The sequence below is a fragment of the Kogia breviceps genome, chromosome 8, assembly GCF_026419965.1.
Source record: "Kogia breviceps isolate mKogBre1 chromosome 8, mKogBre1 haplotype 1, whole genome shotgun sequence".
NCBI classification, from domain to species: Eukaryota; Metazoa; Chordata; class Mammalia; order Artiodactyla; family Physeteridae; genus Kogia; species Kogia breviceps.
Genome location: NC_081317.1, coordinates 88,580,355 through 88,604,347, shown reverse-complemented (window position 1 = coordinate 88,604,347; position 23,993 = coordinate 88,580,355). Strand labels below are relative to the sequence as shown.

The following is a 23,993-nucleotide window of genomic DNA, read 5'->3' as shown; positions in this document are numbered from 1 at the left end:
AGGGGAAAAAAAGGGAGCAAAAATAAAGGGAATAGTTATTGCAAAATATTAGAAAAATAGCAAGGAAAGAAACCAAAAGTAATCAGGAAATAACAAAAGCTGACATGAATGAATGGAAAACAAACAAAAATTAATGGAAAACAAACAAAAATACTAAGAAGCATAAATTTTTTAAAAAGTTCTTTAACAGGGCTAATAAAATAGAAAAACTTCTTGCAAGCCCAAGCGAGGAGAAAAAAAGAGAGAGTAAAAATAGAAAACATTAGTTATGAGAAAGAAAACATTATTACAGTTAGAAGAAAGAATTAAAGAATTATTAAAAAGTGCAACGTAAAATTACTCAGCAACCAATTTGAAAATTTAGAGGAAATGGATACATTTCAGGAAAAATATAAATGACCAAAATTGACCCAAAAGAAAGAGGAAAGGTTGAATAGCTCAACTGATCTTAGGAAAAACGAGAATGGAAAGGTGATTAGGGATCTACTTTTGGAAAAGACTGTTCAATTGGTGCCACAGCTGAGCTTTATCTAACATTCAATAAGGGTAATTTCCATGCCATTTAAACTTGTCCTAGAAAAAGAAGAAAGGCTCCCATATTTAACATATAGAGCCAGCATAACTTAATACCGTTCCTAATAAAAACTCTAAGTAAAAAAGAATACTGCTTAAATATAACAGACTTTTTACTAAATAGGAAATACTGTTCTTAATAGTGAAACACTAAAATCACTTTATTAAAATAAAAATGTAGACAGAAATGTAGCCTGTTATTATCCTTATTGTTTAACATATCTTGAAAGTTTTATCAAATGCAGTAAGACAAAAGAATGAATTGTTATGATTATCTGAGAAATTATAAAGCTTCTCTTTGCTGATATGATTTTATATTATCAAAAAATTCAAGACTAGTAAAAAAAAAACTAGTAAAAAGGCAATACAATTTGGAAAGTTGACTGGATACAAGATAAATATAATGAAAACAAATTGCTTTTTTCCTATTCTAGCAATAAGCAACTCAAATTGAAACTGGGGAAATATTCAATTCAGTTATAAAATTATAAAATTCTTGGATAATAACAATTCTAGTCACCATAATGCCATGCACTCTTCTAAGCGATCCTCACAGCAACCTCTTGATATCGATTACTATTATCATTCTTATTTTACAGAAAAGAACACTGAGGAACAGAGAGATTAATTGATTTACCCCAGATCACTGGCTGGTAACATGTTAAGTGTTCAGATTTGAATCCTGGGAGCTGGCACTGAGACTACCCTTGTAACCACTATGATACAGTATGTAAATTTTTTTTAAATTGAGATATAATTGACATATAACATCCTATTAGTTTCAGGTGTACAATATGACTCGATATTTGTATATATTGAGAAATGATTACCACAGTACCTCTAGTTAACATCCATCACTGAACATAGTTACATTTTTTTTTTTTCTTGTGATGAGAACCTTTAAGATCTACTCTGTTAATAAGAACCTCTGTATAACACAGGGACCTCTATTCAATACTATGTAATGACCTATATGGGAATAGAATCTAAAAGAGTGTGTATATGTATATGCATAACTGATTGCTGTACAGCAGAAACTATTGTAAATCAACTATACTCCAATAAAAATTAATTTTAAAAAACTACTCTCTTAGTAACTTGTTTTTTAATAAATTTATTTATTTATTTTTGGCTGCACTGGGTCCTCGTTGCGCGGGCTTTCTCTAGTTGCAGTGAGAGTGGGGCTACTCTTCGTTGCAGTGCACGGGCTTCTCATTGCGCTGGCTTCTCTTGTTGCGGAGCACGGGCTCTAGGCGCGTGGGCTTCAGTAGCTGTGGCATGTGGGCTCAGTAGTTGTGGTGCACGGGCTTAGTTGCTCCGTGGCATGTGGGATCTTACCCGACCAGGGCTTGAACCCCTGTCCTCTGCATTGGCAGGAGGATTATTAACCACTGTGCCATCAGGGAAGTCTGTAACTTTTAAATATACAACACAATATTATTAACTATAGTCACCATGCTGTATATTACATTCCCAGGACTTTTTTTTTTTTATGACTGGAAGTTTTATAGTATGTAAATTTAGTCAAGAATTGACTTCATATGTACTCATATGAAGAAAGTTATACAATATAATTAAAAGATACAAAGCAAAAGTGGGACAAACAGAAAATCAACCGTCTCTTTGGCAGTGAAAGTGCTGAACCCGAACCACTAGGTCGCCGGGGAACTCCCTCAACCCTCCGTCTTCCCTTTCCTTGGAAAGGAAGATAAAATATCAGAAAAAAAAATGTCAATTCTCCCAAAATTAAAGTATACCATTAAGATAGTTCCAATTTGTATCTCAAAGAATAGTCAAAGGGCTTCCCTGGTGGCGCAGTGGTTGAGAGTCCGCCTGCCGATGCAGGGGACATGGGTTCGTGCCCCGGTCCGGGGAGATCCCACATGCCGCGGAGCGGCTGGGCCCGTGAGCCGTGGCCGCTGAGCCTGCGCGTCCGGAGCCTATGCTCCGCAACGGGAGAGGCCACAACAGTGAGAGGCCCGCGTACCGCAAAAAAAAAAAAAAAAAAAAAAAAAAAAAAAAAAAAAAAAAAAAAAAGGACAAACATTTTAAAAGAAAAAGAGAAATTTGCCTTACCAAATATCAGAACATGCTCTAAGACCACTTAAATCGATCAGTAAAAGGGAATCAATAGGTAATCCCAAACTAGGTGTTTGTGTATAAGGGAACATGGCCATTCAGTTCATTGGAGAAAGGATGATATAATAAGCAAGGGTCCTGGAACAGAAGGCCGTCCTTACTGAGACCCGAAGCTGGGCAGGGACTGTGTACCAGCTGGGCTTTTGTTCAAGAGCAGTGGCACCTGGTGGGGGAGGGCACAGCTTCTCTTGCAGGACACTCACAGCATCACAGCTGGAGGTAGTGAGAGACTGACTCTGCTTCCAGGCTGTCCTCATGGGTCTGGCTTATCCCTGCCCTCCCACTTTCCGTCCGCCTTGCCTCCCCAGCTGCCTGCCCTGCAGACTCCAAACTCCAGCATCAGAAGCAAAGATAATGACCTTTCACAGACCCTTTAACTAGTTCTTATAATTGCATTAATTGGGTAAGGGCAATTTCCTGTAACAAATCTCTTAATTGAAAAAATATTATGTGCGTGTATGTATATGTGTACGCATATCCTAATGGTCTACTTCTCTGCGCCATTTTTTGAGATATAATAACATTGTGTAAGTGTAAGGTATACGATGTGTTGATGTGATACATTTATATACTGCATTATGCTTAACACCATGGTTAGCTAACACCTCTATCATGTCACATAATTGTCATTTCTTTTATGTGGTGAGAACAGTTTGAGCCTTGACTGACATACTAGATGAAGGACATATAAATATTCATTGTATTATTCTTCCAACTTTCCTCTAGGCTTCGAATTTTCAAAATAAAATTCTGGGGGGAGAAAAAGAATACAAAGGATCTAACATCAATAGAAGAGCAAATCCAACTGGTTAACAAACATGAAAGAACGTTCAAATTCACTAGGAGTCAGGGACATGCAATTTAAAGTAATAAGGAGGTACCACTTTACGTCCATGGTGGAAAACTGGGGCTCAAAGCCATTGGGAAACTCTGAGAGCCAGTGTAGACCATGTGGCCTCAGTTAGCCCCCCAGAGTGAGGTTGCTAGGGGGTACACCAGTTCCCACCAGTCATCGGTTGAGCTGCTCTGGTGCGAGGTACTGATTTTCAGCGTGTTCTCACTGCCTGCCAAAGAAAAGCTGCAAAGATGCTGGCAGTTGGAAGCCAGGCTGAAGCGCACCAAGTGGAAAGACCAGGAGGACAGGGATGGCTGAGGCTCTGCGTGCTTGCGCCTGCATCACTCAGATCCACTCATGCCCCTCCTTAGGTCACGCTGTCACTGCTTCTCCAAGGTCACAATTTCTTAAAAGTGGAGGAGGAAAGAGAGGAAGAAAAACTTACACTAGGAGGGTTAGTGGGACAAGCTACACTACTGTAGCTGGTGCTAAGGCTGCAGCGGAGATTCTTCCTTCTCTCCATCCATTCTAGAATTCCCTTCGCTCTCAAGCAGCACTCGATGCTGGTCTAGATGGCTTGTCTGGTGGGTAACCCAGACCTTCATTTCCGAGGGGTCGGAGGTCCAACAACTGTGTCCTTTTCAGGCTGGGGTGGTCTCCGTTGCCCATTTGTGGATAGTGTATCTCTGGGCACGAAGCACCAAGGGGTGCCCATGAATCTCCTGCATGCAGATCCGCTCCTCCTGCTCCCGTTAGGCAGCAGCAACCCCGTCTCCTCATGATAATCAGGCTGGCTGACCTGCCAGGATAATCCCTGTATCCTAAGTGTGTGAGAGAGTAGGAGCCAGGCACAACTGCTAAGCATGGGAGACTCCGGGCACCACATAGACTCTCTCTCTGCATCCTTTCACCTCCTGCTCTCATTGCTACCTGAGTGCTCATCTCCATGTTCTCCCATTGAAATTCCTGAGAACTAAAATTTGATAAGCTCACATCCTCCCTGATTTCCAGGCCAGGCCACCCCAGAGGCCACTGGCTGGTCTCTGAACAGGCCAGCCTTGACTTTGTTGTCCACTTGGTTATCTCAGTCAGCTGAGGTCAGAGGGGTTGGAGGTCACATAACACAATTTTGGGGGTCTAGGGCTGCCTCATCAGCAGGGGTTTGGCCCCCCTTAGAAGGGGCTGTAGGTGTGACTGGCACAATGTTTGGCGTATTTGGTAAAGAAGCTGTAGTCCTATGGGGTAGCCTTTTGTCACCAGCCCTCCTAGTCATACGGTTAATTCATAATGAACTTATAGCCCACTGAGTGTAGTTTCCTAATTTGTAAAATAAGTGGATCAAGCTAAGATCCTTCTAGCTCCAAAACGACTGATAACTGTCTCTCCCCTCAGACATTTATACATAAACTATTTTTAAGCCAGGACGGCCTCCAACCTATGCTTATGTAATTTATTTTTTGAGCCCCAAGTTTCATTCTTCAATAGATTCTAGCTGTTTTATTTATCTTTATTATATCTCAGTCTGTGGTTGGAGCCATCATTTTGCTCTGCTGCAATGTTTGAATCATGAGTTTGCCTTTTGGTGTATTTGCTTTTCTTTAGAGCTCTGTGCCATCAGCATATATGAATGTGCTTTCTGTGTCACCATTCAAGACAGGACCAAGCAGAGGCCTAGGGCACTCACTGGAGACCTGTTGGCACTCTGCCTTCAGTGATCAAAGAGCTGCACGAATCCCCTTAATAGTGCTGTCACATGGCCCACAGTCCTCCCTCCTGACTCTGAAGCTATTTCAACAGACTTTTAGCGATGCTTTTGCTAAAATTAACACCTACTATATCTCTAGCCATGAACCCCTTGACTGATGTCAGATATCATCTAGAAAATCCCATATTTTACAGATAGGAAATTGTGACTTGCCCAAAGTCACACACTGTGGCAGGGCTGGCTTCTTTATCTATGCCATGTTCTTTCCATTATATCATGCTTCCTCCACAGTTCAGGAAACTTATCTCTTGCTGCTGTTACAAATTACCACGAATTTAGCGGCTTACAAAATACAAGTTTCTTATCTTACAGTTCCTTTGGTAAGAGGTCTGACACATATCTCACCGGATTAAAGTCAAGGTGTCAGCAGGGCTGGTTCCTTTCTGGGGGCTCTAGGTGAGGATCTGTTCCTTCGCCTCTTCCAGGTTCTAGAGGCTGCCTGCATTCATTGGCTCGTGGTCCCCTTCCTCTAGCTCCAGAGCCAGCATCTGCAGGTGGAGTTCTTCTCATGTTACATCTCTCTGCCCCTTCTTCCATGGTTGAATCTCTTTCTTCCCATGGCCCTGAAAGCTTCATCCTTTCAAAGACTTGTGATTAGATTGGCTTCCCGGGATAAAACAGGACGATTTCCCCATCTAAAGGTCCTTAACTTAACCACGTTAACAATTTTGTCAGGTAAAGTAACCTATCCTGTCCACGGGTTCTGAGGATTAGATTGTGAACATTTGGGGGAGGCCATGTTTATGCCTATCACATGCTATCTGTAGATTAGGACCTCCTGGAGTCAGTGGGTTAAGGTAATGAAGATGGACAGAACCTGACTTTCAGAGTCTCAGGAGGCTTCCTTGACTTCCTGATGTTGGCTGGACTTCACGAAAGTTTATACGGATGAGCCCCTTTTTAAAAAAAAAATATTTATTTCGCTGTGCTGGGTATTAGTTGTGGCATGAGGGATCTAGTTTCCTGACCAGGGATCGACCCTGGGCCCTCTGCATCAGGAGTGCAAAGTCTTAGCCACTGGACCACCAGGGAAGTCCCTAGATGAGCCCCTTTCCACACAGCAAATTCTTTCCCAAGGCCCTCATAGCTGGACTTCCTCCTCTTGTTTCCTGTAGAACCACTCCCTGAAATAAGCATGGAGGGGTCAGGAGAGGGCAAGAAATGGGCTTTGGTGTTTGTCCTCTAGGATCTCAGATGAAACTATGATCCTGGAAAAGCTGAAATGTACAGCACTGGCCCCTCAGCTCTGAGAAGCCCCCAGGCATTCCTGACATTTGGGTAGGTGAGGTGCAGCTCAGAGTTACAGCTGTCCTTTCTAATGTCCAGCCTCGAAAGGAAATATACATGTCAATATTGCAAAGACCCCATGTGGCACACATGGGGAAGGAGACGTACTCTGCTCTCATACCTTCTTCACAAAAGAAGGCCACACGATGGTCTAGGACTGAGGGAATGCAAAGTGTCATAAGGAGATGTGTAACCATCACCAAAAGAGCTAAAGAGGACAGAAACACAGACTGGCTGGCCTAAGACATCCAAGGCATTGTGGGCGTGCAGTTTAGTTCATCCAGTCCCATTTGGGCACCCTCCCTCCTAAAGCCTCCCCAAGGGTCGAGCTAGGCAGCATGTGCATTGATTCCTTCTTTGAGCACATACTCATTTGAAGCTTGGTTTTGGCATTTTACCTGGCATCCAGGCCCTGTTGCACATGGGTTCTGAAAACTGGGACATTATCTCCAGTTTACAGAATTCCTGCAAGTGTTCCTGCAATTGATTTACACACACGCTGTCCCCTACACCCCATGCCCTGTGCACCACATGTACCAGTGCCCTGACCACTCCCTCTCACTCCTGCCTCCAGCTGCTCTATGTACTCCCACCCACTCTCACAGGCCCCTGAGGCCCCCAGGGAGTCACCAGCACACACCACTCTCACTGTCTGGGAGGTGGGGCTGGGGTATTGCAAACTTTAAACAAGCAGGGGTGGTTAACAGCTGCAGGGACACCCTAGGAAAGAGTGAGACTTCAAAAGGAAATACTTATAGACTCTGTCCCCATGACCTTTTAAGACTTCTGAAAATGACCTGTCATTTCCCGCCATGGAAAAAAACCACAGCCGTCACATGCACCCTTCAGGCCCCAGAATCCTCCATGCTTAACCCTCGAGGCAGGCTTGGGCAGAGATGCTCGCTTTCACAGATGCCCCTACAGACTGCAGAGACCTGGGGATGCGGGTGCATGCTTGCACACTCACACCCATGTGGATGTCTGCCTCTCCCCCCGACACGTTTCTCAGGTGACAAACGTGTTCTTCTGTGTCAGTGGGCATTTTTTCTGGGCAGGCTGGGTGACACAGTTGGGCAGAGCTCTCATCAGACCCATAGGTCTTTCACCCCTCCACACACCACTAACTGTACACTACGAGCTGCTAGCATGGGGGAAGGACCTCTTTCTCCTTCCTTTTTCCTCCCTGCAGCTGCGGGTTGGGGGAAGGTTTCTGCGGGGGAGGATGTCACCGACTCAGGGTGGGTTTTTCCCACCTCCATACCTTGTCTTGTCCCAGCCTCTTCTCACCCTCAGTGAGCCCTTCGGGGGTCACATTCTGATAAAAGAACTTTAGGGAGCCCTCTGCACCTCTGCTCAGCATGCACATCCTCCCCGCTGTTTCCTCTCCTCCATCAGCCAGGCCTCTCAGTCCCTGGTCTTCCCCCACAAATGCCCCCTTTTTCACTGGGGCTGGGAGTAAAGGGACAGTTAGCGTCTGCTGTATAACAAAGTGAATCAGCTATACCTATACATACGTCCCCATATCCCCTCCCTCTTGCGTCTCCCTCCCACCCTCCCTATCCCACCCCTCTAGGTGGTCACAAAGCACTGAGCTCATCTCCCTGTGCTATGCGGCTGCTTCCCACTAGCTATCTATTTTACATTTGATAGTGTATATATGTCCATGCCACTCTCTCACTTCGTCCCGGCTTGCCCTTCCCCTTCCCCTTGTCCTCAGGTCCATTTTCTACGTCTGCGTCTTTATTCCTGTCCTGCCCCTAGGTTCTTCGGAACCATTTTTTTTTCAGATTCCATATATATGTGTTAGCATACGGTATTGGTTTTTCTCTTTCTGACTTAACTTCACTCTGTATGACACACTCTAGGTCCGCCGGAGGGACTTGTTAACGAAAGAATTTTACTAGGAAAGTACGAGAGAAGCCAAAACCAAACCAAGAAGAAAGCAAAACTTTGGCTGGTCCAGAGTCTGCACGCTCAGAACCCAGCCCTGCTCTCTCCCTCCCCTCTGAGAAGCTGCAGTCCATCTTCATCCCCATGCAAGTCATTTGCTCATCTGCTCCCTGACCCCCAACAAGGTGCATGAATAGTCAGTGCTGAAGGTTTTTCCAGAGGCACACAAACTGTGGTGTCCCTCACCCTCACCCTCAGTCCGGCCTTTCCCAGAGCTTCTGCCTCTTGGACTCAGCTTGCTGGGTCTGGCTCAGATATTGGAACACAGGGGTCACATCAGTCTGCCAGAAGGCAGGATGGGACAAGGAAGAGGCTGACTGGCCACAGGTGTGATCATTAGGGCAACAAAGGTGGAGGAGGCCAGAGAAAGGCTGTGAAGTGAGAGTCTGGGGGTGTTTACACAGGACAGTCAGTTTAGTCCCAGACCCTCTGAATCCTTCAAAGCATTGCCTCATTCCCAGGAAAGGCTTTGGACTGAGAACTTCTCTGTGTGTGGGATTCTCAGCAGCTCTGTAGGACTACACTAGAAGGGGAGCCGGGCCCACCCTGAAAGCCCCCAAACTGATGGAGAGAAAAGTCCCACCAAATCAGGGCCCCCCCCTTCTGGGAACTCATATCTACTGGCAACCTCAGGATGAGGAGGAGCTAGGGCTCCACACTAGGACCCCTCAGTCTGATGGGGAGGATGAAGCCCCACGCTGGAGCAATGATTAGGGAGATCCTCTTTGATCAGTTGAGCACCAAAGAGCTCTGACTGCACATAGAAAGCCCGTGGACTGGGCAGCCAGGAAAGAAGCGTGGGGCAAATCAGGGTAGATGATGAGGCTGGGCATTCGGAGCCCAGCACTGTCGAGGTGGGTCTGGGCTGCATGAAGGAGGAGCACAGGCAAGACACAGGGACAGGCCTGAGTACTGGTTCTGTGACATCCCACAGCCCTGAGCCCCATGCTCTGGACCTCAGGTTCCCCTCCCCTGCCCCTCTGGCAGGGGCTCAGGGATGCCATCTGCTTCACTGAACCCATCTGTCTGAGGCTGGGTCACATCTTCCTCTTTTGTGACTGGAAGTCACAGGGCAAAGCACTAAGCTGTGCAGTCACGGAGGGAACACAGAGCCTAAGAGTGTGAAGGGACAGAGGGGAGAGTGGCAAGACAGCCTGCGGCCGGTGCAAGAGGAGGGAGGAGAGTGGGATCAGGGGTGCTCAGGACCATGGCTGAGGCCATCACCTATGCAGACCTGCGATTTGTGAAGGCTCCCCTGAAGAAGAGCATCTCCAGCAGGCTAGGACAAGGTAAGGGTGGAGGAGGTGTCTCCTTGATTCTGCATCTCCATCCTCCTTGAAGACCCCACTCCCACCAAACAGACCCCCATCCTGACACCACCTTTTCTCTCCTCTCCAGACCCAGAGGCTGATGAAGACGGAGAACTCACCTATGAGAATGTTCAAGTGCCCCCAGGCCCAGGAGGACCCTCAAGCTTGGCTTCCACTGGATTAGGGGACAAAGAAGGTCTGGAGAGCCCAGGGGAAGTGTGTTTATGGGGGACTGTGTCTTGCTCTGGGGAGTCCACAGCATTATTGGGAGGACAATACCCTTGGAGAAAGGCTGGGGATTTTCAGGAAGAGAATGAATACCAATTATGGGAGCTAAGGAAGAATGAAGCTCCCAGGGGGTAAGGTGGAGATCCCGGTGGGGAGCTAGGGCTCCACGGAGGGATCAGGGCAGCCCTGCTGGGGAGCTGAGCACGAGTGGGAAATGGAGAGTCCCGGGAGAGAGAAGAGAGGGGAGAGGGGAGAGCAGTACCGGGGAGAGGGTTTTGGCAGGCAGATGAGGGCCCCCAGAGTAAAAGATAAAGGGAGACCCAGGAAGGCGATAGAGGGTCCCCAGGGAAAGGATAAGGTAAGACCCAGGAGGGACACGAGAGTCCCAGGGGAGACGCGGAACTCCGGAGAGCGCTAAGGGTGTCCCAGAGCACTGGCAGAAAGCACCTTAGGACAGACTGGGGTCTCGGCGCGATGGAGGGGGTGAGGGTGGGGAGAAGGGGTATTTCCTGGCTTTCCCACCTTCAAACTGGAGTCGATCCCTTCCTCAGCGGTCCAGTCGGAGCAGCCAACTGCCGCCTGGAGCCCCGTGACGTCACCAGCTGCCGGGCGGATTCTCCCCTGTGAGTACTTGGTCCTCCCCGCGCCGCGCGCGCCACCCGCTGCCCAGCTCGTCTCGGGCCTGCGAGTGGGGGCGGGGTGCGGCCTCGGGCTGGGCAGCCCTCCCCCACTAGGCCCCCCGGGCTGGTCGCAGAGTCAGGTGCTGGCACCGGTCCCCGCGGGAGGTGGTGCTGGGCCCCGCGGTGTGCAGGTCTGGCCCACGGATTGAGCCCGAGGCGCAGCCCTCCGATCAGCCCGGGCAGCCCCGTGACACCCTCCCCTGCCGCTCTCACCCTCATCCTTAGAGAGATCTTTCCGACGCATCGACCCGGATCCTCTGCCCCCTTCCCCCTTCCTACGGTCCCCATTCACGTACCCCCCTCTCCGGTCTCCGTCTGAGATTTAGTTCCCCGTCCTACCAGGTAGTGCCCCTCAGTCCTTACCGGTAACAATCCCCAGCCCTTATTCTGGAACACCTTACCTCCTCCACCTGCGGAAACTCTGCGGGACAGAAACCACCGCGCGTGCTCCAAGTCCTCTGCGGGATGCTCTTTCCCGTGAATCTCCTCCACCCACACCCCCTCAACCTATCACCTTTGGTGGGGCTCACTGCCCCCCAACCCACTGTCTCCCTAAGGTCATGCATCCTACATGCAGTGCCTCCTCCTAGGCCTGCTCCTCGCCTGCCTGCTGTTAGGGGTGGCTGCCGTCTGCCTGGGAGTGCGCTGTGAGTATGGCCAACCCCATTTCCCAGTTACCCCAGACACCGTTCTCCCCCACTCTCCCCAACAGCTGCCCTTCCTCAGCAGGGCCCGGAATCACTACCACCACATCCTCAGCTTTCGTCTGGCTTCCAGCCAGGTCTGTTCCTAAATTGTCCTCATCTAATCCAGTACCTCCTTAAGCTTTAGGCAGTCAGATCTTATATTCCATTCCAGCCTGTTTATGCAAAAAGTTGCAAGAAGCAGCAAAAGGACTGATGCTGAAGCTTCAAGGCACCAGAGCATGGCTGCAGATGTCCTCCAAATCTCTCTTTATGGCCAAACAGATTTCCAGGTGTCTCAGCAGCTCCAGCAGATGAACAGGGTTCTGGAAACCACTAACAGCACCCTGAGGCAGCAGCTGCACCTAAAGATAACCCAGCTGGAGCAGAGGGAAGAGGATTTGCAGGGGTCCAGGAGGGAGCTGGCCCAGAGTCAGGAAACACTACAGGTGGAACAGAAGGTTGGCCAGGCTACCAAAGAGCAGTTGCAGGCCTGCCAGTCAGATGGGGAGAAAACAAAAGAGGACTTGAGAAATAATGAGATACAAAGGATGAACTTGGAGCAGAGGCTGAGCAGCGTGCGGGACACACTGAAGCCCTTCTTCACATGCCCCTCACCAGGTATCTGCTCTGGTAAAGGGGAGATGGTAGGACCTGCCATGAAGGATGGATTGAAGTGAGGGGTCTGTCTATCTAATAGGGAGCCACTGAGTTGTTCAGGAAAGGGGTAATGAACCAGAGTGCTGGCTGACATGACCTGTGCAGCCTGGGCCAACAGGGCGAAGGATCTAGCTGCATACAGGTTTTAGGGAGGGCTCACCCAGCTCTAAGGCTGATCCTGTAGGGGAGAAGAGGGTGGTAGCCAGCAGTGCAAATGACACTGTCCAGAGCAGCAAACTCAGGGCTCACCTGGCTTAACATCAGTGTCAAGGATCTGGGAATCCCCTGAATTTGGATGTGAAATTGATTGTTCGCATGTTTTTCTAAAGAGAGGACCTGTAGCTTTAATTAATTCTCTCTACATCTGAGATTCCCCAAAAGATTAAGAATTACTGATGGATGAGGTACAGGCTGGGGTTGGGGCAAGGCAGCTGAAACTCTCACAATGAGGTGGGCAGGGGTGTTGTAGGACAGGGAATTAGGGTGGAATGCTCATCCCTTTTGAAAGGAGGAGTCCAGCCTGTGTGTGGGGATGAGGGAGGGGGACACATAGAAGGTCTGCCAAAGCTGGCTGAGGTTGAGGCAGGGTCCCCAGCCCAAGGGGACTGGAATGTCCATGGACTGACTGGTTGTCTAGCAGTTAGGCTCTGTCTAGCTCAGGGGCATCTGGCTACTCCCCCAAGGCTTAAAACAGAGAGGTTATGTACAGACACCCCCAGCCCTCATTTCTTTAACCTTCTCATTCTCTACAAGCCTCAGTTCCATGACAGTGCAGCCCCCTCCTTCCCCACAGCTGAGCCATAGACCGCAGCATCCCAAACTACTCTTCAGCTGAAAGGATGGCTTCGGGTCTTCATTCTGACCACAACTGGCCTTCTATAGGCTTTCCACACACTTCTTCTTCAACCTCACTGAGGCCTCCAACCTGCTGGCTCCCCTGTTTCCTCCCTTCCCATCAGCCATCACCTGTCTTCACTTCCCTCTCTACCCATCTTGGATTTGGGGGCCCATCACTTCAGCCACGCCACTCACTCCTTGGCTCCACTGTCCTGGATGAATGCACATGCCTGCACCCAGGGGTGACAAGCTGTGCAGTCATTCTGCTTGGTGCCACAAATCTCTAGTCTCAAGTTCAGCTGGGGCTCCAGCACTGCCTGCCTGGCAAATCTGCAGTGGTCGGCCGGCTCTCTGTACCCTACTAACCCTCTCTCTCACTCTCAGCAGATGCCCTACTCTGTCAGAGAGGAACTCCCTCCATTTTCGATCAACAAGTCTATATATCCATTTGCATTTTTCCTCATCTTCATGTCTTGCAAGGATAACTGCAACAGCTTGCTGAATGCTTTTCCTAAACATCCCCCCTCCAAATCCACTTTTCATGTTGCAGCCAGAGTAATCCTTTAAAAACAAAAATCTGATCATGTCATCCCAGTTAAGATCATGTCATTTCACTTAATTAATTACATCAAAAGTTATGGAATACATACTATATGTCTAGCACTGTACCCAGGCACTTGGGATACAACCAGAGAACAAAATGCTTCAGTGTAAAACCCTACATTGACTTTCTCTTGCTCATAATATAAAAATAAAAAAATCCTCAACCTGGCCTCCAAGGCCCCTGCCTACCTTTCAGCATGCTGCTTATCCCCTCACCCTCGTCTATTTGGCCACACCGACTTCTTTTTATTCCTTTAAGTTGCTGTTAGACAGTAACCTAAGGCAGTAGCTGGGTGGGGATGAGAAAACGTAGACAGAAGAGAGGGAGCTGGAGGAGAAGGAATGATTTTTGAGTGATGGAGGTAGGACAGATGGGACAAGGCAACGGAGAGAGGTGGGTTGAGATCAGGAGCATAGACTGGGGTGTGGGATGTTAAAGAAAGAGGGAGGTTTATTTCTGACAGATAGTCAGGAAAAGAGGAACAGAGAAGAGACAAATTTTGAGGTGGAGAGGAGGAAAATGGAGAGAGTTCACACGTCAAGTATCTGACAATTTCAGCAAAGCAGGCAGCAAGGTTGTCTACTTGTGGAAGAGTGGAGGGGAAGGTGGTGGCTAGCCGCTTGAGGAGTGTGGGAAAGTTTGAATATGCAGTGAGAAATGCTTTAGGGAGCCAACGAGAGGAATGGAAGGCCTATTGAACACTTGTTTATCGGGGCCCCAGGTGAAGTTAGCCAAAATGGGGGAGTAAACAGCAATTGTTCAGAAATTGGGGATAGTACCACCAGTCCTTTTCAAATAAACCTCCTATATTTTAAGGAGTAAAGTTGTTGAATGTTAAAGACTTTTACTAAGTATTCACAGGTATGGCATTTCCAGGGGAGGCGAAGAGAGAAAGATTGCAAAGATTAAGGACCAGAAGTCAGTGAAGGCACTGAGGTTCGACCCCAGGGAACATTATTAGCAACCAGATTGCTGAGTAGTCACTTTCATCCCAAGTGTTGAGATCTCCCTCCTGGGTCTGGGCAGTGCTGTCACACTCTTTCTGCTTTTTAGATTCCTGCTGTCCCTTGGGATGGATACCGAATGAGAGCAGTTGCTTTTACCTCTCAATTACTAAGAGAACTTGGAAGGAGAGCCAAAGCCATTGTAAATCTCTGTCCTCTGAACTGGCCAAAACCAGCGACATTTCTTATCCATATAGAGTAAGAAAACCCCTATTCAAAGACGGTATGGGTATGGGTATTGTTGGGTAAAGGGACATACGTCATCAAGTCAGGGAGGGCAGCGCACACAGGGCGTGCGTCCCTTTTCCATGCAGCTTCTCAGCACAGTGCTCCAGATGGCCCTATTAACTGACTAGGGTTGGCGTGAGGGTTGAAACTTAACGAGCCATATTTACGTTAACCTGTTTCTCATCTCAGCTTTCTGGTCAGCTCTGGGCTGCTGAACAGGTTCTTTGACTCTCATGGCCTCTCAGGAAGACAGGTTCCATAACTGGTGGGCTGGATTGTTGGGATTGGTTCCTTGTGACCAGAACAGCCCACAGAATGACTCTTCTTCAAAAGCTGGCAGAAATTCTTACCCAGCATGTGTGTGGGTGTGTGCGCGCACGTACACACGTGAGCTGAAGGGTCAGCCTGCATCTGCCGGGTGGCATATGAGGGATGCGGGGATGGTCACCGATGAGCCATGTCATGCACCAAGGTCAGGCACAGTCCTCTTGCCAAAGCTCATAGCCTCTCTAGTGTTCATTTTCTTCCATCAGCCCAGGTCCCCTCCTCCCGACACCCCCTCCCTCCTGCTATTCCAGTATTTCCCATCACTCCTCACATACCTCTGGTCTCTCTGAATCTCCCTTCAGACTTCTACCAGGTTACGTAAGGTGTTGGAACAAGGTGGTTCAGCTGAATCATACTGGATTGACTTCCAAAATAAGTTCAGGCAGTGGAGTGATGGTACAAGATACAATGGGTAAGTTTGTTAGGATTTTTGGGCAACAAAAATCCTCTATAATCCCTTCATAAAGACACAGTAATAAGATCTCTCTCCAGGTCCTACTCTCAAAACTTTTTCACAAATCAATGTTATAATTGCCCATTCGCCCATTTCTTCTATTTGATTAATAACAGGCAGGCTTGCTTTCTATTCTATCCCCAGTACCTGGCCGTCCCTGGCACGTGCTTTATTTAAAAAAAAAAAAAAAATTACCACTTTGGGACCTATGTCATCTTTCTCTCAGGGGGATAAGTTGAGGATTTAGCTAGGGCTTCACAGCTGATGAAGAACCCCGGCCTTTTAACTTCTCAGCCCAGACAAGGCTACCCAAACTGAGGTTGTACTTTTTTAATCAAGGCCACTTGGTATACTAGAGTTGCCCCAGGGAAGTGAGAAAGGAAGCAATGGAGTAAATTTGAGAATCAACCCCAGGGACCCTGAAACAGGGTAGTTACCTAACTGGAGTTTCCATCTGTAGGACCTTGGGTGATTTTTTTCCGTCCCTGGTCCTCTAGCCTCTTCGGGTTGGGGTCCAGACACCTGTACCTGAACCATCCCACACACGGCTTTAGGTAGGCAGGGTGAGTTAGGACTTGGGTTAGGTTTGTGCAGGGCAAGAGAAGGGAGGACGGGATAGGAGGGGGCCAGAACTTATCCCAGTGTTACATCACCACCCTTTAGGTATTATGGTCAAAGCCAAAGATGTGCCAAGGTAGGAAGTGGGTCAGTGAGTCTGAAGGGAGAGGACTGTTATTCTTCTCTTCCCTTCATCTGTGAGATGGAAGCTTTCAGGTATCCAGATGGGGACCCCTCTTTGCACTGAGCTGGGTAAGTGTCAGGGATGGGACTGAGGCGTGGGAGTCCGGGGGCAGAGGGTCTCAGGGCAGGGGCCCAGGGGCCAGGGGGAAAACTTGTTCCTGTAAGTGACAGCCATGTCCACAGCCTCTCCAGGCTGTGCTTATGTAAGAGGGTGCTGGGCAGGGGAGGCTGGCTATGTGGCTGTCCAGGGAGCTGGGGAGGAGATGGGGTGAGCTGGATGAGGGTTCTTAGGGACAGTCAACTGTGGAGCTCCCTGATGGCTTTAATCCTCCAGATACTCACGCCAACAAGAGCCTGTGCCCTTCATCGCTAAGCTGTAGCCTGCAGGTCCTAAGATCCACCTTCCTCCGGTGTGTCCTCACTCTGCGTGGACGGTGCCTGGCCAAGGGCTGACCCATGCCCGACATTTCCAGGCAAGCCTGCTGCCAATAGAGATCCTGTCCCAGAAACTGGACTGTTCCCAGGGAAAAAGTGAAGCAGCTTCTAGAAGAGATTTTGGCCTCCCCCAAACCTCCCATAGTGGAATGGGTGGGGAGGGCGCACGGGCTGAGCGGATAGGGGCAGCCCGGAGCCAGCCAGGCAGTTTTATTGAAATATTTTTAAATAATTTGCACGTGTTAGTCTCGTGTGTCAGCAACGCTTTGTCTGGTTCAGTGATCCCCACGGGAGAGCAAGCTCAGGGGATGCAAAGGAAATGTTCTGTTCCTCACTTCCATGCCGAGGTTCCCCTCTACAGGGAGAAGAGCTGCTCAGCCCATCCAGGGCTGGCACAGTCCAGCATGTGTGCTCTGTCCTCACAGGGCATCCTGAAGGCCAAGGGTGGAGGCCGGAGACCACAGGCCCCACTGCTAAGAGCGTGCCCCAGGCAGCTGCAGGCTGGTTGTGGGTGGCTTGGCATGGTGCCCCCGGTGGCAGAGGAGACTGCCCGCCTCGCAGTTCAGGTTGCGGTAGCGGGCCACAGCTGGTGTGGGGCGGGGGCACATGGACAGGAAGCCAAAGCTGAAGGGGCCGAGGCAGCAGCCAGGGCAGGGCAGCCCCTCCTCGGACTCCCGGGGGGCTGACGGGGGCGGCGAGGGTTCTGTCCGCTCCAGGGCTGCTGCACGGGGCAGGCTATGCTGGGCCCGGTTCCAGGGCTCCCCAGCCCAGCCTTGTGGGGAGTTCACCACCACGGCTGGGGGGTTGTTGTTAAGGGGGGCTCCTGATCTAGGGGACCAGGGCTGGGAGGCTGAGGAACAAGTGCTGATGAAGTTGTCTGTGGCCACGGCCAGGGGCAGCTGGGGAGCTGGTCCCGGGGGTTCTGGCTCAGGGCTACTGCCCTCACACTCCATCCTCTCTTCAGCCGAGGGGCCCACAGCAGGAGGGCCAGGACCTGGCAGTGCTGTCTCCATACGTCGGGGAAGTTCAGGGGATGATGGTAGTGAGCGGCAGCGGCGGGCAGGTGTCCCAGGCTGGACCAAGGTGTCTGGAGTGGTCACCAAGGGAAGCTGGGTGGAGGGCAGTGGTGATGGTGGTACAAGGGGTAGGGGGGGGACTGGCTTGCTGGGTGTGTCCAGGAGCTTGATCTTGCCACCTCTGAGGTCTTCCCGTAGTGAAAAGGGGTTGACTCGAGTCAGATTGTCCCCCCAGTTGGGGGGCGATTCTGGCGATGGGGGCAGGAAGAGGTCTGACCGGCTTCGGGAGAGCCGGGGGTCTGGCCTGGGAAGTGTGGCAGAGGGACCCCCTCTTGGAACAGACCCTGTAGACAGAGAAGTCTGTGGTCACTGTTCTCAGCATTGATCATAGTTCCCTGAGGGTCTCATTACTCACCAGGAGGCTGGTGGGACTACAGCTGAGAAAAGGAAGTCCCGCAGGGTGATTTGGAAATGGGGAGATGTCCCCTCCAGACCCCTTTACCTCTTCTTTCCTTGTTCCCCTCCCTCAGGCTCTAGAATTAGAAAACTATCTTCTCTGAGATGTCCTCTCACCCCACTCCCGCCCCCAGGCTTCTCAACTAATAAAAACACTTAGTCTCCCCAGATGATTCTGAGTTCTAAGGAAGAGAGAGGCAAAAGTACCCCAGTGGTGCTCACTTACCCTGACTGTGTGCCAGGGGAGCCCTGAGGAGGGGGGCTGGCTCAGACAGCTGCTCCAGGATCCATTCCAGGTGCTGGGTGATTTCAGTGAAGGGAGCACGAGTGCTAGGTTCCATCTGATGGGGAGAGACGGGCAGCTTCACTCAGTGCTCCAGAAGAGGGTCCCTGAGTTTCCTCCTGTCATCTGGGCCGGCTGGCCTTGTCAGCTGGTGGGTGGGGGTTGGGGGCAGGGAGGGAGAGTGAGGCTCTTACACTGCAGCAGTGGATGGCCAGGAGCAGGAAGGGCAGTGGGCAGTCATCCCCTACCAGGGTTCGGAAAGCAGGCACATCCAGGCCAAAGTCCTGTGGGGACAGAGAGGAGGGGCCTCCAAGTCAGCCTTCCTCAAGTTCTCCTGCTGTCCCCCAGTCAGGACCTCAACCTCCAGGGAACCCTCCTTGGTTATGATGTGCCTAGTCTGGAGTTCCTCCTTTTAAACCTGGACGCATCATTCACCTCAGTGCGGGGTAGGTAGTCAGGGTCCGCAGGTACTCGTGCGATGAGCTCACAGAGGACAATCCCAAAGGCAAAGACGTCGGCCTAGGGGTAGGAGCGAGTGTCAGGGGGAGGCACTGACAGTTTCATGTAAGAACTTGGTCAGAATATGTCAGAATTTTGGGGAGTCTTGACAGTTTTCATGTGTTGGAAGGGGTGAGAGGGGTAAAGGGGATCTTGGGGGTCTTCTGAATATCTGGTAGGGTTGCTGAGGAACTTGGGATGGAGCCTTATAAGAGTATCTCAAGGGTCTCTGGAAGGCCTTGGGGATCTGAAGGGTTCATATCTTACCTTCTCATCATACAGCTCACCCCGCAACACCTCTGGAGCCATCCAGTATGGGGAACCCACCACAGCCAACGGCTCCTTCCTTGCCCCTTCCCTGCAGGGGCAGGGGCAGAGTGGTCAGGACCATCCTACCCAGACACCCTCCCCAAACAAAAGGGGATGAGGTCAGCCCCCTCGCTACCCCAAGGGAAATGTCCCTGTGGGCTTCACTTAGATAAGGGGCATCTGGGAGATTTAGGGGGATGGGGCATTCACCTCACCTATACACAGGAATCTTTTCAGCCAGTCCAAAGTCGCCCACAACAGCTGTGAAGCCTCGGTCTTCCCGCCGGATCAGACAGTTCTGACATATACATATAGCATCCCCACATACCCATTACCTTCTGTTCTCTGATCTCCCAAAATGCACCCCAAGGACCCCTCACTACAGAATAACCTCAACCCTCTCTGATCTCCCAGTTTTCCAACGCACCCCAATCTTGCAGCATCATCTGTCACTCCAAACACAGCATGGTACCCAGTCCCTCAGAGCACTCCCCTCACCCCAGTCCCCCATTCTCCAGTGTCTTGCTGCCCCAACATCCTAATGCTGTCTATTATCCGCATTCCAGTACCCACTGGCTAGTTACAGTCTAATCTCAAATCCCCTTTCATGCCTCCACCCACCTGGCCAGCCTACCTTGGATGTGAGGTCTCGGTGGAATACACCTTTGGCATGCAGGTACCTCAGGCCGAGGGCGATGTCCAAAGCTAGGTGGAGCCTGACAGGCCAGGATAGGGGTTCGGGGGAGCTGAGCAGCTGTTCCAGGGTCCCCCCATTCATATACTGGGACATAGGGGTAGGAGAAGGGGAATGAATATCAAAGTTTCAGTCTGTCCTCTAGGTCTCCCACTTATAAGCGTGGGGACACTCAGGAGGATCACAAAAGTCAAGAGGGTGAGTCTGTGCCCTAGGGTCCCCATTCATATCCTAAGGCTATCATGTCCCACACAGGTGCACCTATTTAAATTTAAATTATTAAGTTTAAATAAAATTAAACTTTCAGTTCCTGTCACACTAGCCACATTTCCAGTGCTCCTTAGCCACATGTGGCTAGTGGCTATGGTTTTGGACAGCATAGCTACAGAACATTTTTATCACTGCAGAAAGATCTGTTGGACAGCACCCTTCTAAAGGATTAAAAGGACTGGCACCAGCTGAGGCCTTTTATTTGTGATTTGCCTGAAGGGAAGTTCAGGGAAGCCTCCCCCGGGTCCTGTTGCCTCTCATTACTCCTCTGTAGATGCACCAGGCCGCTGACTCTCTCTCCCCTTGGTGGTGGTTGTGGTGGAGTCCCCCCCTTCCTGGCCCATCCTCACCTCTGTAAGAGCGTGCAGCTGCCCTTGGTGCACACAGACCCCCATGAACCTAGAAAAGGATGGGGAAAGATAGCAGGGTAGGCTGTAAGAGCCCCGGCCTCTCCACAGTTCCCACTTTTACCGCGGGATCTTTCCCCTATCCCCCAGCAAGCTTCCGAGCAAGCGGCTGGGGCCGCTCACCTTAGAATGTTGGGGTGCCGGAGCCGGTTCATCAGCTGCACCTCCCGCAGCGTGTTTCCCCGGTTACTGGGGAGCCTGTTCATTTTCAGCACCATGACTTGCCCTGACTGTCGGTGCCGAACCTGGGGGCAGCAGGGGATGGCGAGTCCCGCGCAGGTCGGGCGGGTCGCCAGGGTCCGGGCCGCCTAGTTCCAGCCTGGCGTCTAAGTCTCGGTCCCGCCCCTCTGCCCTCTCTGCTGGTCCTACCTTGTAGACCTCAGAGAAGAAGCCGGCCCCGATCTTCTCGGCGCAGTGGAAATCGTCCACGCGCGCCAGGCTGGACACGGCGCTGCGGAGAGCCCGGTAGGAGGAGGGGCGGCCCCGGCCCGGGCCTCCGCCCGCGCCCCCGGGCCCCGGAGGCCCCTCCCCCGGCGCCTCTCCGGGCCCGGGCCCTGGGCCCCGTAGTGGGGGCCGTTCCCCGGCCATGGCCGGGCCCCCAGCCCGGGGCCTGCCTCACATGGCAGGGTCCCCGGGGCCCGGGCAGGCCGCTCTCGCCATGGGAGCGTGCCCAGCCCTATCAGGGGCGCAGGGGCTCCCGCTCCCTCTCCCGCTCCCGCCCAGGAGAATGGAAGATACGCCGAAGATCCTGGGTCCGCCCCCGCCGCGCCGGCTTGCTGGGCCCGGGTGGACGCCGCTCCGCTCCGCTCTGCGCAGGGCCTGGGACAGGGCCTGGGACTGGGCCTGGGCCGGGCTGTGGCGGTGGCGCTCCCGGGCTGCCCGCAGGCGGAGGCGGGCGGGCGGGCGGGCGGCGGCTGCTCCGCTTCGCCGCTGGGGCTCAGGCTCCGCGGCCTGCCGGGGCGGGGCTGAGCCGGGCCTCTGCTTAACTCCTTCGAGCCCGGCCTCCGGGCAGCGGCCACACCCCCTCAGGTGCGCACCTCGTAACCAGAGGCCGCGACGCCGTAGGCGAGTGGGTCTGCGACGTCGGGGTCAAATAATTTCAGGACAGAGCTGAATAACTGAAGGGAATTCAGAGCTGATTGTGCGTACGCGCAGCTCAAATGTCTTTTAGCTGCCCTGGGAGTCCTTTCTCCCCTCCCTCCCTCAGGTCACTGTCGGTTGAGGGTCTGGCTCCGGAAGCCGCCAGATTCCTGGGCTCCAAGGACCGGCAGGGCAGAAAAGTAGACCCTCTGGCCCAGCTACAGTCGGAGGTAGCCCAGCAACCTACCCGCCTTTCCAGCCTCCGCCCTGGCCCAGCCTGCCCATTTCCCAGTTCTCGACCTTTACACCTTAAACCTCTGGACTCCCTGACACTTTCTACCTTCTCGGGCGGTTGTGATGCCCCGGAGCTGTAGTGAGCCCTTGGCCAGCCCATTCCGGGTGTGGCCCCGACTCCTCCTCACTCCATCCCGCCTCCCTTGAAAAAAGTTAAGATTCCAGAGCCTCTGTCTAGTGACCACCCAGCCTGTACCTTACTCTTACTATTTCGTCCAAATGCCCCTCTCTCTCAAAAGAGAAGCCTCCACCTGTAGGGAAGCCCCTCTTTAAGCAAGATCCCACCCCTTGGCAAAACCCCGCCCCTCAAGGAGCCGTTCCCCTCGGAGATCCCTCTCTTTTTCAGTGAGACCTCTCCTCAGTATGGCACTGCCACCATCAGTGTGTATCAGAATCCCTCAGGGCGACACCCCTCCTTTGTGTGTTCCGGCTACCCAGTGAGACCCCACCTCTCAGAGTGACTCCACCAGTCACTGTGACCCCTCCTCTCGACGTGAGTCCGCCCCTCAGTGTGACCCCTCTAGGCAGGTACCGCCCCCATCACGTAGGAATCGGGTCTGCCCCCTCAGGCGGGAGGAGGACCTGCAACCAGCCTCTAAAGCTGTGCGGTCCTGAGTGCGCACGTAACGTTTCAGGACCCTATGCACTCGCCGTACCCGACGCTTTTGGTTCTCCGCCGGCTCCTCCCCCCCGATCCTCGGCGGAATAGCCAATCATCAATAGCCGGGTATGGGTGACGTCACTCGATCCCGGCGACTGGGCTGGGACTAGCGGTGGTGGGCGTCGGTGAGCCGCTTGCCACCTAGCGGCGGAGTGGAGGGAGGCAGGTGGGCCTCGGGAGTGAACCGGGCTGCGACAGAGCTTGAGGTAGCGAGGCTGAGTTCTTTTCAAATATTCTAAAGTACTGTATTTCTATTTCTGTGGTAAGCTAAAAAGAAAATTAATTGCACAGTCCGCGTCCGTGTGGGTGACCGCCTTCTGACAAGAGTCCTGTCCCATGTTTGTGGAGTTAGAGCCTCATACTATTTAATTGTCAAGAGCTAATGAGAAAAGAATAAAGGCAGGCTTAAATTATAAACGGTGCAGGAGGGTCGAGAGAAGGCCAGATGCTGTCTCAGTACAAGCGAAGTTTTCGCACAAGGTTGGAGAGGAAAGAGCTGGAGAGATTCACAGTCCTTCCACAGCCAGTGGAGACAGGCCATATGCATCATATTCATTCTTCCAGAAGCAATTTGGTCTCAGCAAAACAAGCTCATTCGTCACATTAAGTGTTAACATCTACAACTATGTAATTTGTAAGTTTGTTTTCTATAGTTGTATAAGATCTGTAAACACTAGGAATTTATGCCTCCTTTTAAGTAATAGAATAATTTAATCGACTCGTGTCTGACCCTTTACCCAAGTTTGAGAATATCTATAGCTGGTAATAGTAATTCTAAGCAGAGGAGCCAGGTTCCTGTTTTAGACAGATTACTGTGGTTGTATGGAGGCAGGGAGACTAATTAGGAAGGAGGTGCTGACAATGCTTCTGGTGAGGAAAGGATGAGGACTGAACTAGGATAGGGATAATAGGTAAGGGGAGGAGGAAACAATCAGCTAGTATGGGAAGACTTGATTGATTAGTATCCAAAGTCAGTCCTGTAGAGAGAAAGAGCATCAGCCAGGATAATTTTAAAGTTTCTAGCTTAGATGACTGAGTATCAACTGAGATAAAGAATCCAGGAGCAGGAAAGGTTGGGGGTGGGGGAGGTAGGTGATTGCCATGAACGAAGGGGTGATGTGATGGTAAAGAAAACTGAAGGTGGATGCCATTATCCAAGTAGGGAAGGAGAGATAGGCTGACAGTGGACTTCCAGGGAACACCAACAGTATTAAAGTGTGGGTGGATGAAGTCCATGAAGGAGACACAAGAAACATGCTGAAATATAGGAAGAGAATATTTTTTT

At 51.1% G+C, this 23,993-nt stretch overlaps 2 protein-coding genes, 1 long non-coding RNA gene and 1 other non-coding gene across 4 annotated transcripts; 1 reads left to right on the top strand and 3 right to left on the bottom strand.

Moving 5' to 3' along the window:
• Positions 1-1,662: 1,662 nt before the first annotated feature.
• Positions 1,663-11,459, bottom strand: LOC136794608 (uncharacterized). Its single transcript, XR_010841608.1, has 3 exons — positions 11,169-11,459; positions 5,658-5,800; positions 1,663-1,988 (listed from the first exon to the last, which is right to left on the bottom strand). It is a non-coding gene; the product is annotated as an uncharacterized lncRNA (long non-coding RNA).
• TRNAR-CCU (transfer RNA arginine (anticodon CCU)) lies at positions 6,272-6,344 on the bottom strand. The gene has a single exon. It is a non-coding gene; the product is annotated as a tRNA-Arg (tRNA).
• CD72 (CD72 molecule) lies at positions 9,619-16,972 on the top strand. Its single transcript, XM_059071792.2, has 9 exons — positions 9,619-9,838; positions 9,948-10,055; positions 10,639-10,710; positions 11,325-11,414; positions 11,736-12,071; positions 14,605-14,753; positions 15,413-15,522; positions 16,228-16,374; positions 16,640-16,972. Exons 1-8 carry the CDS (start codon positions 9,757-9,759, stop codon positions 16,367-16,369), a joined length of 1,089 nt encoding a protein of 362 aa, XP_058927775.1. The 5' UTR covers positions 9,619-9,756; the 3' UTR covers positions 16,370-16,374; positions 16,640-16,972.
• On the bottom strand, positions 16,921-21,585 carry TESK1 (testis associated actin remodelling kinase 1). Its single transcript, XM_059071791.2, has 10 exons — positions 21,043-21,585; positions 20,797-20,918; positions 20,617-20,665; positions 19,937-20,083; positions 19,518-19,600; positions 19,261-19,351; positions 18,931-19,014; positions 18,690-18,779; positions 18,439-18,553; positions 16,921-18,100 (listed from the first exon to the last, which is right to left on the bottom strand). Exons 1-10 carry the CDS (start codon positions 21,259-21,261, stop codon positions 17,214-17,216), a joined length of 1,887 nt encoding a protein of 628 aa, XP_058927774.1. The 5' UTR covers positions 21,262-21,585; the 3' UTR covers positions 16,921-17,213.
• Positions 21,586-23,993: the final 2,408 nt, after the last annotated feature.

Bases quoted from the DNA above. Each gene is read 5' to 3' on its own strand.
- CD72 (XM_059071792.2), top strand. From the start codon at position 9,757: ATGGCTGAGGCCATCACCTATGCAGACCTGCGATTTGTGAAGGCTCCC. The intron at 12,072-14,604 runs GTATCTGCTCTG...TCTGCTTTTTAG, and splicing joins CTTCACATGCCCCTCACCAG to ATTCCTGCTGTCCCTTGGGA. The intron at 14,754-15,412 runs GTAAGAAAACCC...ATCTCCCTTCAG, and splicing joins ACATTTCTTATCCATATAGA to ACTTCTACCAGGTTACGTAA.
- TESK1 (XM_059071791.2), bottom strand. From the start codon at position 21,261: ATGGCCGGGGAACGGCCCCCACTACGGGGCCCAGGGCCCGGGCCCGGA. The intron at 19,352-19,517 runs GTGAGGTGAATG...CTGCCCCTGCAG, and splicing joins GAAAAGATTCCTGTGTATAG to GGAAGGGGCAAGGAAGGAGC. The intron at 18,780-18,930 runs GTGAATGATGCG...CTGTCCCCACAG, and splicing joins ACTACCTACCCCGCACTGAG to GACTTTGGCCTGGATGTGCC.